At 41.9% G+C, this 15,427-nt stretch overlaps 1 protein-coding gene across 1 annotated transcript; it reads left to right on the forward strand.

The window, feature by feature from the left end:
* The first annotated feature begins 7,861 nt into the window (after nt 1-7,861).
* Nucleotides 7,862-12,204, forward strand: LOC115079286 (cyclin-dependent kinase inhibitor 1C-like). Its single transcript, XM_029582677.1, has 3 exons — nt 7,862-8,519; nt 9,649-9,761; nt 11,664-12,204. Exons 1-2 carry the CDS (start codon nt 8,102-8,104, stop codon nt 9,756-9,758), a joined length of 528 nt encoding a protein of 175 aa, XP_029438537.1. The 5' UTR covers nt 7,862-8,101; the 3' UTR covers nt 9,759-9,761; nt 11,664-12,204.
* The last annotated feature ends 3,223 nt before the right edge of the window (nt 12,205-15,427 follow it).

Consider the following 15,427-nt stretch of genomic DNA (forward strand, 5'->3'; position numbering starts at 1 on the left):
TTAAGATCAATAAATTCAGACGTGATGAAAGGGACTACACGGGTGGCTATGTCTACCCGTGGATGAATGTGAATAGAAAGAAGGGTTTTAAAAAACGAGGGGATTTTTCATCCTCTGATGATTCAGGGGATGATGTAGGTCAAAATACAGTGAAAAATAAATTAGACTCTCGGCATGTTCATTTTAAGGACACTGCAACTGATAACAGAGAGGAGCATTCTTCCTCGTCTTTTTTAGGTGCTCGGACCCAAGGCAGCAAAAATTCAAAAACATTTCGTACACAAAAAAACACTCGTTCGCAGACCAATTACAATTTGCGCCATTGAGATTAAATCCATGCAGGGAAGAGAGGGATACTGTTGAGAAATTTAAAAAGGGCAGTGAAGCCGTTGTGGATTTATCCTCTAAACATCTTTCTACATCTATGATTAATGTATTGGATAAAGGGTTTTCTTTCGTTCCGTTCTCGAGATATGATCCCTTCCAGACTCGTATTGAACTTCAAAATTTTTTTCGTAGATTGCATATTAGAGAGTTCTTTGGACCGAGTGATTATATCCCTGATAAAAATGTTTTGTTTAAACCTTCGGGATGGTCTCCACCTACACCACCTAGTACTTTGATTCAAGCATTTGAAACTTTGGTTTTGAATGATTTGGAGAATTTGGAGAAAACTAGGGAAATTCCAGAGTATAATCTATCTAAAAATGAATGGTTAGCTTTGAAAGAATTACAGAATGACAGTTCCATTAAAATTGTTTCAGCAGATAAAGGAGGCGGAATTGTGGTGTTAGATGAAGTGGATTATGACAGCGAGGTGCTTAGACAGTTGGAAGATACTGAATATTATCTAGCTTTGGATACTGACCCTACCTGTGATATTCATTTGCGGATTAACAACATTTTGCAGGCTGCTTTTAAAGATAAAATCATTTCCGGTAAAGAGTTTAATTATCTGACTGTAGTTTGTCCGTGTATTCCACATTTTTTTATCTTACCAAAAATTCATAAGTCCCTTGTGTCCCTGCCGGGTCGGCCCATAGTGTCTGGCATAGGTTCTATTTTTGAGCCATTGTCAAAATACTTGGATAAGATCTTGCAACCCCAGGCACTCCTTATTCCTTCTTATATAAAAGATTCCATTCATTTTCTCAACCAATTAAAGGCATTACCTAAGGTTGAATCGGATTGGCTTTTGGCTACAGCAGATATTACTGCCCTTTATACTAACGTTCCACAGTCCGCTGCCCTTGATATTATTAAAGAACTGCTTGGGTCTATGGATTTTTCAGAGAAGAAATTACAATTTTTAATGACTATAGCAGAAATTACACTGTTCAATAGTTATTTTACATATAAGTCTCGATTTTTTCTGCAAGTCAAAGGAATCCCCATGGGTTCTCCCATTGCGCCCACTTTAGCATGCCTTTATGTGGCAGCATTTGAACAACGGGTGGTTTATTCTTCCAATTGGTATACACAGGTTCTTTGGTGGGGTAGGTACATAGATGATGTTTTTCTGATTTGGAGGGGAGAAGTTGAAGACCTGAAACAATTTTTCCAAGTTATTAATTGTGGTGATCCAAATTTGAAATTTTCAGTAACTATGGATAAACATGTTGTGTCTTTTTTAGATATGAAGGTATTTTTTCAAAATTTTCAGATTATGACTACTGTATACAGGAAACCAACTGACAAAAATACACTCTTGCATTCTCGTAGCTTTCATCCGCTGCAATTGAAGAATAATATACCAGTGGGACAGTTCCTTAGATACAGGCGTTTATGTACCTCCATTGATGAATTTAAGATACAATCTGAAACATTAAATACCAGATTTCAGAACCGTGGTTATTCCAATTCGGTTTTAAAAAAGGCATACAAACGTGCCCTGTTTTCTAATAGGGATAACTTGTTGATTAATTTGCAGAAGGAACCTCTTTCGCGAATGGTGTGTACCATTCCTTATTCAAAGAAAGCTTTTCAAATCAAAGACATTGTTAAAAGATATTGGCAAGTATTATCCCCATTGAATATTTTTGTTGATGAACCTATTTTCTCTTTGAAAAAACGGAAGAACTTATGGGACAATTTAAAGCTCAGTGGGAGTCAGGACAGTGGAACAGAATCTGAACGGGGTCAATTTGTTTGTGGTTCATGTTCCGTTTGTGAGCACGTGTTATCTTTGAAAGTGTTTTATCATTCGAATTTGAGCCAACCTTATGTGATTCCTGAAAGGTTTACTTGCACTTCTAATGGTGTGATTTATGCAATTATTTGTCCATGTCGGCTCATTTACATTGGGCAAACTGCTAGAGCTATTAAATTACGCATTGGGGAACACAGGAGTAGGATTAGGTCATGTGTGGAGAATGCCCCATTAGTTAAACACTGGATGGACAAAAGTCATTTGATTGAAGAATTAAAATTCTTCGTTATTAAAAAGATTAAACTCCAGTTTGGGGGTGATTTATCAGCTATCTTAAGACGGGTTGAACAACGGTATATTTTCAACTGGGACACCGTGAGTCCACATGGACTCAACGGCCCTATTGAATGGGGGGCTTTCTTTAAATAATTTTTTAAATAATTGGTTAGATGGAAATATATTTTTTGTTGGAATTTGGTAGTTTATTATTCAGAGTGGTTTGGAATGGATTTACTGTGATTGGTTGATTGTGTGGGTTCCCCCAGTAAGTGTAGTACTGGATCATTGTTGATGAGGGTTTCTTAATTGGTTGATTAGGTGGTTGAGGATATATATAGAGTAGGCATTTCATCAGTTGTGCAGAATGGAGATTTTTGCAGAAAGGAAGTGATGATGTCACTTCCGTTTTTTGAAGGTACGTTTGGGTAGCGTTTGTTCAGGTAGTGTGCTGTCCTTCATTTTCTTTAAATTTTGATGATTAAATATATGTTTGTGGTTTACAGTTTCGTGACCAATAATTGAAGAACTGATAAAGCTTTGATGAAATTGATATTAAAGATATTTGGAGAAATTCGTGATTTGGATAAGAATTTGTGTGTGTTCCTTGGTTGGACGCATATGGTAAGCATTTATAGTTATAGTGATGTAGGCGTCGGTTATATGTGGGATGAGGTAAATGTAATGATTTTGTTTAATCATTGCAGGGATATTAGAAGTTTCCCCTGAGGAAGCCTGCTTGTCAGGTGAAACGGAGATCTTCGTCGTATTTAGTGGGGTTACATTAAGATGTGTCTTTCTTAATAAATGTGTGTTTTAAAATTAATTGTGTTATATATTATATAAGGTTCTCCTTTATTGTGGGTAATTGCACTTAGGATGCAGCTTGTCCTACAGCATTAGTCCTCAGCACAAACTTCAGAAGCACAGTGAAGTCGTTGTAGCATGTGATACATTTTGTTACAACATCACAACAATTTGTGAAAGTTATTGCCATACAGAAACTCTGGAGACCACTTCGATCCCTTCTTCAGATGTATTGTAACTCATGGGGGACCTTTGCAGTCTTGAAATCTCACATACATCATCCTCTGGCCAGACTGGATAGTCTATTTGGTCTATTTCTACCGTCATTACTATGTTTCATCATTACTAATCGATGGATAGTTGTTATGTTGGTCCAGAAAAGTGTAACCCAATCTGTAAAGAATCCCATTTCCTCCAGGTTGCCAGGATACATCTGGTGGCGAGCAAATGGTATGTTAGGAAGGGGCATTCTTCAAGAGGCTGTCTGAGCCAAGGCTGGTAACACTAGGCCCAGCTTCGGAGGCATCTAGGCATGAAGCAGCACCCCCACAGAAGAACTAAATGTAGCCAGATAAGAACCTTTTTTAAATCCAGATACACTAACTGCCTTAATCACATCCTCTGGAAATGAATTCCAGAGCTTAATTGTGCATTGAGTGAAAAAGGAATATTCTTTCATTTGTTTAAATTGTGCTACTTGATAACTTCATGGAGTGCCCCCTAGTCCTTGTATTATCTGAAAGAGTCCATTCAAGTCCTTTCATGATTTTATAAACTTCTGTCATCCCATTCATCCCCCCCCCCCCGCCCCCGCCCATCTCTTCTCCAAGCTGAACAGCCACAGAAAACACAAAATCTCTTTAGTCTTTCCTCATAGGGGAGAATTCTATCCCCTTTATCGTTTTGGTTACCCTTTTCTGTACCTTCTCCAGTGCAACTATATCTTTTTTTAGATGTGGCAACCAGAACTGCACACAGTATTCAAGATGCAGTTTCACCATGGAGCGATACAGAGGCATTATGCATTTTCAGTTTTATTTATTATTCTTTTCCTAATAATTCCTAACATTCTATTTGCTTTTTTTGACTGCCACAACACCCTGAGCTGACGATTTGAATGTATTATCCACTATGATGCTCAGATCTTTTTCCTGGGTGGTAGCTCCTAACATGGAATCTAACATGTAACTATAGCATGGATTATTTTCCCTATATGCATAAGCTTGCACTTGTCCACATTAAATTTCATCTGCCATTTGGACACCCAATCTTCCAGTCTCGCAAGGTCCTCCTGCAATTTATCACACTGCTTGTGATTTTACTCTGAATAATTTTGTGTCATCTGCAAATTTGATCATCTCACGTGTTGTATTCCTTTCCAGATCATTTATAAATATATTGGAAAGCACCGGTCCAAGTACAGATCGTTGAGGCACTCCACTGTTTACCCTTTTCCACTGAGAAAAGTGACTAATCCTACTCTGTTTCCTGTCTTTTAACCAGTTTGTAATCCACTAAAGGACATTGCCTCCTATCCCATGACTTTTTAGTTTACTTAGAAGCCTCTCATGAGGGACTTTGTCAAATGCCCTCTGAAAATCTAAATACACCACATCTATTTATGGTAGAATAGTAAGAGAGATCAGAGAAGTTCTGGTGTGTCCTCTGAAGGATCTATGGCCAACTCCAGTTCTGCCCATACAAATATAGCTCATACATATTCAATGTGGATGTCCTGAAAACCAGACCTGTTTGTGGCACTCCAGGATTGGAGTTGTCTTCCCCTAATCTGTTTGATAGATCTTTGGCAATAATAGTTGTTCTACAGGACTGGAGAATGCAAATATTGTCCTTTCATCGAAAAAGTGGCAACAGGTAAGAGGTTAGTAATTAGAGGCAGTAGTTTAGTCTTACCTTGGTAGTGAGAAAATTAATGGAGACTCTCCTTAAGGAAAGGATAGTAAAGTTTCTTGAATCCTGTAGGATGCAAGATCCAGGACAGCCTAGTTTTACTTGAAGGAGATTGCGTTAGACAAATATCAGTTTCTGGTTGGGCAACCAGAGTCTTAGATTGGGGCATGCACTGGCTATGTTTTTCAGTAAAGCTTTTGATACTGTCCTGCATAGGGGGATCATAATCAAACAGCAGCATAGGAGTGGGCCTGGGGTGGTGGACTGAATTAGAAATTGGGTAAGTGACAGAGAACAGAGGAAGATGTCACATGGAATTCATTTTGAGGAAAGAGGGATGATTAGTGGAGTGGGTCAGGGATCAGTCATGGGGCCAGTTCTATTCAATGTCTTTGTGAGCAACATTATGGAAAGGTTTCCTTTTTTGCAGATTACACTAAAATCTGCACCCATTGGACACTCTGGAGGGAACAGACAGAATGAAATGCAATCTAAGAAATTTTGAGGAGTGGATTGCAGAATCATTTGGGTTGCAGAAATCTGAGGGAGCAGTAAAAAACTGAGGGTGAGTACTGATGGGCACTCATCAGGAAAAAGACCTCAGGGTGATTATTTCTGATGATCAAGGTAGCAAAACAGTGTGATAAAGCAGCAACCAAAACCAGATGGATACTAAGGCACACAGGAGGTATAGCCACTCAACAGTGACACCTACTGCCCAGATTCAAAGTGCAGGCAGAGTGGATTAGGAGGGAGTTGCAGCCTCTCAAGTAATGTATGCTACCTTGTTGGAAATATTATTTTTATAAGTATGATTGATTTATATTCCCTGATTTTATTGTTTGCTGAATGATGGATGAGGACTGGTGATGTTTATCTCTCCATTGCTGCACTGCATACAGAGTCTGGCTTGTTGCGGTTTCCAGTTTAGTGTCTGCTTATATTTTACTGTCTTTATTATGCATTTGGTGAGGGCGCGTCTGCATTCTGCATGTTTAACAGAGGTGGGTATTTTGTAATGAAAAACAAACAAACAACAAAAAAAAGCAAGGCACAGCACAGTAATTGTTGGCACAGAGCGAGCACCGGCCCTGAATGAGGAGAATCAGTCACCACATTCAACCTTTATGGACTTCCTATCTTTTCCACTAGGGGGAAGCTGGAGCTCATCTCTGGGAACAGAATCGTATGAGCGACTAACAATAACTCCCAAAATCACAGTTCTATCACGTTGTGATACTGGGAGAGAACTGTTGCTTACTGTGTGTAGTATGTGTTTTTCACTCAAGGGCAATATATAACCACATGACCAAATGGAAACATTTGAAAGCAGGAAGACACATTTTTACTTTTTTTGTTTTTAAATCTTGCTTGCAAGTCTATGCATTGGAAAAGCCAACCATATATAAATTAGGTTTCTCCAAATTTCTAGGAATCACTGCAAGCCAAAACATGTATAATCCACATGTGAAGAAACTCATAGGAGAAATATATATTGAACTATGCCATTATTAGAGAAAGGATGAAGGAGCCACGGACACTGGCACAATTCAGACCTTTATTAGCATGACTGTTTTGCCACAGCAATAGATACAATGGTTAAAATAAAAGAGGAGCATTTACAAAGCAATAATAATAATGAAATAAAAGTACACAGTACAGAAAGGACAACAGCTATCCTTAAAATTCTGGTGCCGACACCAACCTACTGAGTCTGTTTAGAGATGTTTAACACTTCAACGATAAAATTCCCACTCGTGAATGTGGTTAAAAAAAAAACAACTTGCTGGATTTATTTGCTCTGCAGCCAGACTCGATTGTGTTTTCGGCTTTTCAGGGATAAGGAAGTTAGCCATATCCATACCAGCAGTACAGATACCCTTGTATTCTGTGGTTAAGCATACATCAGCAGCATTTCATTAAGTAATTGTCAGAAAAGGCAGAGATAAATACGATCCCAAATTATGGGAGCCACCGGAAAAAAAGGTGGGGGCTGAAGGAGGAGAAATATTGGGTACCAGCTAGGGGAAGTCGAGCTCTAATGGACTAGGCTCGATAATAAAAGTGAACAACGGTCTTTATTTGCCGGATTGGTCTGACCACTTACTGACATGCTCGCTTCTTTTGCTGGGCTCTGCTCTCTTAATTCGATTATCTAATACCCACACGTGTGATCGTGTGTAATGTTCACCCACAACAGCTGTGCTGCTAATTGGGCGGAATAGAAAATAATGTAACTAAATAAATGCATAAGTAAATAATTGACTAGTGGGTCTGCCAATGAGATTTTTTAACAAAAAATAAAACAAAAACCCAAGGGGTAGGGCTGTGATGCATTTTTATTGCAATAAGTAAACACACGTGAGCAGCAGCAGTATTTAGAGCACAAACGAAGCCCCAAAATAGAGAAGTTGATCTTAGGATGACCATCTAAGTACTGCTCCTTTAATTAAAAAAAAAAAAAGAAGCAGCCCAGTGCCAGCAAACAAAAGTGCAGCTCCCGCGCGGTGTCGGGTTACAGAGAGCTGCGCCTCGCTCGGCTCCAAACTGCAGCCCGAAAGGAGAAATGAGCACCGATCCAACATCTGCCCGCAGTCGCAGCATCTGCAGGGTCCTCTGGTGGTTTCGTCAAAGGTTAAAGATGGCGTGAGTGACTGCTGACCACTTTCAAACCAGTGCCGGAGCCTCCCCCGTGTCCAATCTACGCTGGGAATTTTTTTTTTTTTTCCTGGGCCAGCGACGATCAGAGCGAACAGGAGTGGCAGCTGCGGGCGCCAATCGGCTCGCTCTGCTGTGTCTGACGGGACTCGGTAGCCAATGGGGCTGCGTTGGAGGCGGGAGCCGAGCGGGGATAAAGTCTGAATTGCCCCGTGCGCGGAACGGTGCTCGGTCCGGATCGGGAGCTTTCTGGGCTTTTTAAGGGGCGAGGAGGAGGACGGTGGCCAGATCCTCCCCGGGATGTCGCACGTGCGGCTGCTGCCGCCCCGCAGGCCCTTCCCCCTGCACTTGTGCAGGAATCTCTTCGGGCCGGTGGACCACGAGGAGCTCCGACGGGAATTAAAGAGCAAACTGCGGGAGATGAGCGAGGCGGACCGGGAGCGCTGGGACTACGACTTCGAGGCGGACGCGCCGCTGGCCGGGGGCAGGCTGCGCTGGGAAGCGGTGCCCGAGGAGGCGGTGCCCGCCTTCTACCGGGAGAGCCCGCAGGTGGGCAGGAAGAGGGTCCCGGTGGCGCTGGAGCTCGGACTGAGCCTGGCGGACTGCCGGCACCAGGACCGGGGGTGCGGGGACCGGGAGAACCGATCGCATCACCTGAACGCAGGGATTACAACCAAAACCGCGCGGAAAAGGACGGACACTGCGGCACAGATAACCGGTAAACCAATCTCTCTTTAATTATCGCATTCGTGAATAACAAAAGTGAGTTTAGCTTGCTTTTTTTTTTTTTAGAAATCCGGTGAGATGCAGGAGTTTGGTTTTTTTTTTTTAAATCCTAAAACCTACCAATGTGTAACTACGATCCTGGCAGGATAAGCAATATTAAATACTGCGATCCTCTGGGGAAGAGGAAAATACAACCCCACCTCGCCCCGGAACCCCCTGAAACACTTAACCCTGGCCCTACGGTGGTGCAGCAGACCCCCAGGCGGTGCGTTTTTAGATCGGGGCGTGTAATGTAACGGCGCCTAGAAGCCACATTTGTGGTCTGGCATCGGCGCGCCCATCACTCCAGGAGCCGACCAGGCGCGCTGTTATGGCTTTGGTTTTTTCTCTCCCCCTCCCCCCAGAGACGAGGGGTCGAGCTGGGGCTTGGCCGCAGTACAATGGAAGCGCTTGCACAGCACATTTCAGCTCTGGTTTCAACGTAAACGAACTTGACCCGAAATCTGGGCTGAACCTCTCCAGCTGCACGCGGCCCTGCTTTGCGAGCGTGCGGGGAACTTGACCCGGACACGGGGTTTTGGGCTTTGTGTCCACATCTTAGTGGAACTGGAATGCTCCGATCGCGGCCCTTCCTGCTTTCTCCCGTTGTAAGCTTTGTGTTGTAAGGTGCAGTTGCCAGGGGTGTTAGCCCCGTCGCCACCGCCTTTCCCCTGCCCACTCTCTCCTGTGGTTGTGGCGGTAATGTTGGCTCAGGAGAGCCACAGACCCACGGGTGTAGCCAGAAGCTGCTGTTGCATATCCTCGAGCAGAAGCTGTGCGCTTCCCACAGCGTTGCCACTTAGGGGTCTAGCTGCCCCGACTTCAGCTATTTAAGAGGCTGGGGTAGAACAAACTGTATGCTTCGGGATTTTCTGAAAAGGCTTGTCCAAACAAACCTTGGCGTGATTCTGGCCTATATATATATATATCTATATATATATATATCTATATATATATATATATATATCCTTCTGACTTAATGTCTGCCCTGTAATGCTTTTGGTAGCAAGTGCATTAAACTGTTTTCCTCCCTGTTGCTGGTGTCTAGGTAATATATCTCTCTTTTTTGCTCTGTCTCTTAGACTACTTTGCAAAAAGGAAAAAGACAGTGAAAATAAAGATGTTTGACTCCGGGTCGTCTTCAGATTCTCCCACCTCCACAGAGCAAACGCCAAAGAAGTGTATGAGATGAGAGGTGAGGATGAGATCTGGTTAGAGAATGCACCCAGGCCTGGAGACTTCTGAGGTCCAAAAGGAATGCCGAATAACAGCCAGGTTACCTGTTGTACCAGAAAACTGGGTGGGATGGAGCCTACCCCTGCTAATGAACTTAAAACCACTGGGGTGTGACCAGGTTCAGCACTCCATAAATAGCAAGTTGTAGCAGACTTTCATCATGGGTCCTGAATAGTCTAGTCTGTCAGCTGAATCATGCCTTTCTGGGGGCATTTCACTCATTTCTTCCACTCTGCAAACTGACTTCATCCTCTGTACTTCTGAAAGGGTACAATTGCCAGGGAATTAAATAGGGTCTGTGCCAGTATTTCATCAAAGTATATGACAAGTTTAGGAAGACTGTTTGGGGATTAGGGGGAGGGTGTTCTTTGGACAGGGAGGAACTACTGTGCTAGATGCCAAAAGTAAAATAGATTGAGAATAAACCAAGTAACTGTGCAGAGCTATTATCTTAATGTCCTTCCCTTTCTTATCAAGAGGTGCTCATTAGCTGGGGTCAGTGAGATTCTATCTGTTAAGAATGGAACAAGAAGTTCCTAGCAGTCTCATACCACCCAGCCAAGCTGTGGCTTATTTTGATTGCAACAAGCGGACACAGGCAGTAGCAGTAATTAGAGTATAGAGACCACAATAGCCAAAAGAGAAGTTGATATGATGTAGTACTGTAAAGAATCCGCTGGAAAAAATAAAAGATCCAGGCTGCCTCAGGTGATGGCATGACCGAGAACACAATTTAGTGCTACCACAGTCCTGGTGGTGCAGCGATTAAGAAATGAGATTGAGGCCACTCACTGGAGCTGGGGGTAGCAAAGAGCCTCTTAAAGGGGCTTTTCCTTTCACTTTCCTCCCTGCCCAGAGCCTAATTAATGGGCAAATTGGGCAGTAAGGAAGTTGAGGTGGGTTAACAGTGAATTGCTTGAGATGGGATAGATTTTGGGATATTCCTAATTTTATTTATGCCATATTATGAGGAAGAGATAGGTTTAACTGTGGAATGGTATTTTGATAAGGTCAAAAGTTGATGTAGGAAATTGAATACACAGATTCTTTTTGGGTTGAAATTCCATATGGTGAAGAAGAGTATAGAGGCAGGGGGTATACCACCATCCACCTGGCCAAAATGAACAGATGGATAACAAATTGCCAATAGATTAAGGAATCTAAAGTTGGCAGCACACTGGGCAATGTCAGTTAACTCAGTATTGATTGGATAAAGTAACATCAGGACCTGCTAGGGAGGTAACATTTCTAGATGAAATTGATTCTTGGATCAACTGCTCCAGGAATCCATGAGGGAGAGCTATCTTAGATCTAATTCTTATTTGGTGTGAGGTAACTGGGTCAGCTTGGCAACAGTGATCATAGTGTGATCTGATTTTTGACTTAATGACTGGATGGCATTAAACTGGTATGAGGAAAAGAGCAAAAACTGAAAGGTGCAGCTACAGAGTTTGTTTATATAAAGCATGTTCATTGTTTAAAAATACCACCTTGGAAGCCCAGTCCAGATGTATTTATGCATTAAAATGTGGAAGGAAGGCCAAACTACTGATGGCATGATTAAAAGGTATATTGGGGGGGAGGGGGGAATAGCCAGATAACAGTATGGGATCTATTTACTGTTTGGGATGTTGCCAGGACTTGGCTTGGCCATTGTTGGAAACAGGATACTGGGCATAATGGGCCCTCAGTCTGATCCAATATGGCAATTCTTAACTATTCCATATTAGACTAAGTGTGGGTTTTTATCTCCACTGTGTATTTTGTAATCCACATGTTTTTGTAAATCTCCTTGAGTTGACAGACCAGGCAGTTCAAAATTGCCATAAATAGTTCACTAACCAGTGTTCTTGTCTTACAGATAATGCACTAAAGGCATAACTAATGTGTGACAGGGGTGCTGTCCATGGAAACTGCAGCAAATTCTCCAAGCAAGAGAAGAGAACTCTGATAACTGCATTTTCATCAGTTGCACTATGAATACAGCCATGGAGCAGTGTTAATTTACAAGTGTGCAATGTTTGTTTTGGTTTTGTTTTGTTTTTTATACTTAGAAATCTATTTGCCTTAAGAGTACACTGGTCAATGTGTAAAAGCTTTAATAGTTTGGGTTTTTTTTGTTAATGTTCTGTGCAAAATTGTATATTTGTACAAATTGTTTTTGCAGAGTATTCTAACTTATATTCTATTTATGTAAGAAGGATGGATAATGTCAAACGTTTTTTTTTTGTTAAGCCAAAATCTTGCTTTTTACAAAATCTGTTTTATTTATAGTTTGAACTTATTTTTGCATTCAGCAGATGTAGCTAAGTCATTTACTTGAAGGTTTAAATAGTTTGAGCCACTTTGTTTACCACTGCCATTGCATTAATACTACAGTGTTCAAATAAAAAAAAAAAAAATTCTTTCCAGTGTGTGGGCGTGTTCATGTTGGGTACATGCATATTCTGAGAAACCTCAGCTTAGGGCAGCACTCAGCAGATTTATGGTCAGAGCCCAAATCTGAGCTTAGTCTCTAGTCTCTGATCAAGCTGCCCTATGCCTCACCAGATCCTTATTGGTGCACTGGTGTGATATGCATGTGCCACTCATCTTCATAGAGCTTAGCAATCCTTAGACTGGTCCCAGTTAACACTGCCATAGGAGGAATAGCAAAGGTAAAGAGGAGTTATCCATTGTAACTCTGTTCCTACCCTAAGTGCCTTCAGTGTGCAAGGATGCTAAGCCTCACCACAACTATTTTTTTGTAAAAGTGGCTCCCTGGTCTTTACTAAAATAAAGCAGTGGAGTTAGTATCTGTTGCACTGACAATTCCTCTGTGCTACAGGAATTGAAATGCTTTCCTAACCACTGGCATTGTACCCTACAGGAATAGCACCTTGTTTGGAGAGGGTGTACATGGCTTTGGATTAAGACTGTTGCATGATCAATAGAAAAAAATTCTATTTCTACTGTGCCCTCATAGAACAAAAAAAGGGGGAACACTAACCATGAGAAATGATCTCTAAATGACTTTTTTTTTTTTTTTGCCCTGTCTGCCCCTGTTTTTCTTGTCTCTAACCCTTCAGAGAAGAGTCAGGGGCAGTCATAGTTGCCTTTGAACATGTCACTCAGCAGAGAGTGCCTTAAAGTATCTCTCCTAGATTGGGAGAAAGTTTCTTGGTGTTAGGGCCTCTATTAGATATTTCACACACATACACACTTGGCTCAGAATGAGGATAAAAAGGACCTTTTGGTATGTTGCAAATAGGCAGTAACATGTGCAGAACAGCTAGATTTGCCTTACAATGAGTTAGGCCCTGCTGCCAGCCTTTTGTTACGTGAGAATCTCCTGCATCAAGGAAGGATGTACACCTTCAGCAAAGCTTTGCAGTGGGTTTTGGCTACCTGAAAACAGAAGGGCCTCGCCTTAACCCTAATGGGATAGAGCAAAGGTGCCTAGAAGCAAGAGGGTGAAAGTGGATTTGCTATTGTGTGCATGTTAACAAGCAGCTCTAGAATAATGTGGTGCTCCACTCTTCCAAAGTTTCTGCTTTCAGGAAGGAAGCAAAATTGAGTCCAGTCCTGCCACTCCCCCCCCCCCCCCAACCTCCACTTCCTGCTGCAGCAAAAAAACCCACCAAAAACTGCAGGTTAAGTGGTCTTAAATTCCAATCTATGCCATGCTGCCAACCAGCCAGCGGGTAAGATTTTTATACAAAAATATACTGAAGTGCAAAGCATTTAGATTGTGTGTGGTTTGTTTTTTTTTTTTAAATATAGGGACTCCAAATTTACATGCTTTTTCTCTCAAGGGAGTCTCACATATGGATGACAAAGATCTTTAAAGGTACACCCTTTAAGAAAGCTACTGATTAATCAGTGGTGCCAACTCCTGGCTGAACACCCTGATCCCCTTTCTAGCAGGCTTTCCACTGAAAGCTAGAAATTCATTTTAAGCAAATGTTTTCTCTCCCACTACCATCTTGGGATCGACTGGGAGCAAACAATGTGGTGTTGGGATTTTTGTTCATAAAAATAGACTGGGGTATATAACATTTAATGAAAGGGTTAATTAGATCTATGTGCTCCGACAGCGCAATTTTAAAAAACAAATCAGAACTGTTCCACCACATCCCAATTACAGCTTTCGGTGATAGTATTCTGCTTGTATAAATCCCTCTCTTTATTTACATAGATATTACACACATCTCTTGGCAGACTCCCAGATTTCTCTTATGAACAGTATTGACAAACATGAACTTAATTTCCAACACAAAGTTTGATGTGAAAAGCTCTATACTGAAAGTGAGGAGGGGTTGTTTTTTTTTAACCAATTTGGAAGAACCACTAAATCCCCACGCAAAGAGCTAATGGTGTGCTATTGCCTATGGAAGTTGGAAAAAAAAATTAGCTAAAACGTGCACATGGCCTTCTGCATAGACTCTGCACATTTTAACACAAAAGGAGGGGAAGGTGGAAGAGCAGGGAGACTATTTATTTTTACACAGTTTCCTTTTGCTTTCTGTTTTTTATTGCTGAAACGACTGGGGAAGGGGGGTACTGCCCAGTCAACCGCTGCTGCCCCAGCCTTCAGGCCTGCATGAAAGGGGCAAGGCCCCCTAGAGGGAGTAGGGTCAGCCTTTGGTGCACCTTCCCCTCCCTTGTTTATATACAGAAAACATGTTTGTGCATACCAAGCATGGAGTCTGTGTATAAACTATATCTGTGCACAAAAAATGTTCTTCAGCACAGAACATGTTTTTTTGTGCACATACATCATATTATATGCACAGAAAAATGCTTTGTGTGCACAAATCCTGACTACAGATCTTGGCACCAGCCCTTCAACCTCTGCCCATAGCCAATGGGTAGGCAACTCTGGGCCTGCTCTGGTATTCAAGATTATCCACACTGAATATGCAGTAGGTATCATTGCAGGCACTGCCTCCACTCTATGCAAATTATCTCATGCATATTCATTGTGTATTTCCTGAAAACCAGACCTGTTTGTATCACTCCAGGAGCAGTTGCCACTAAGAGCCCTAAAACATGTGCTCCATCTCTAAGTTTCCAGAGCTAAGAAAAAACAGGCTCAACCTAGGTACCTTTCCACATTGGGGGGGAAGGGAACAGGTAATTGCTAATACCTTCATTAGCTTAGAATCTACATGTGAGCGCAAAGTCTTACAAGCACATTTTTTGTGCGCAAAACCTTTCACTGCATTTGCAGTTGAGTTTGTGCATTAACAAACTGCGCTCTGCTGAGAGAGCGCCTGATAGAGCAGTGGTTCTCAACCTTTTTTGGGCTGGGTCACACCTGACAGATGGCTCTCACATGTGTGACACACTGAGCATGTGACCATCAAGGGGCTAAATGTAACCATAAGCTCTGCATCCACAGGAACCCCCCCTGACCCCCAACAATGAGTTCAGAGCAGAACTAGGTTATTACCTGTACAACTCACCATACAAAAGATATATTCTGGTTCTGATGACATCTCAGGAAAGGCAAAACAAACTCCCTTTACTACCAGGCACAATAGCCCTCCTTATAAAAAGACAGTAATGTACCACTAATGTATGTCCTATTGAGAAAACAACAAATAAGATTGATTCAAATGCTTACATGTTGGTAAAATAACT

Source organism: Rhinatrema bivittatum, chromosome 17 (assembly GCF_901001135.1).
Source record: "Rhinatrema bivittatum chromosome 17, aRhiBiv1.1, whole genome shotgun sequence".
NCBI classification, from domain to species: domain Eukaryota; kingdom Metazoa; phylum Chordata; class Amphibia; order Gymnophiona; family Rhinatrematidae; genus Rhinatrema; species Rhinatrema bivittatum.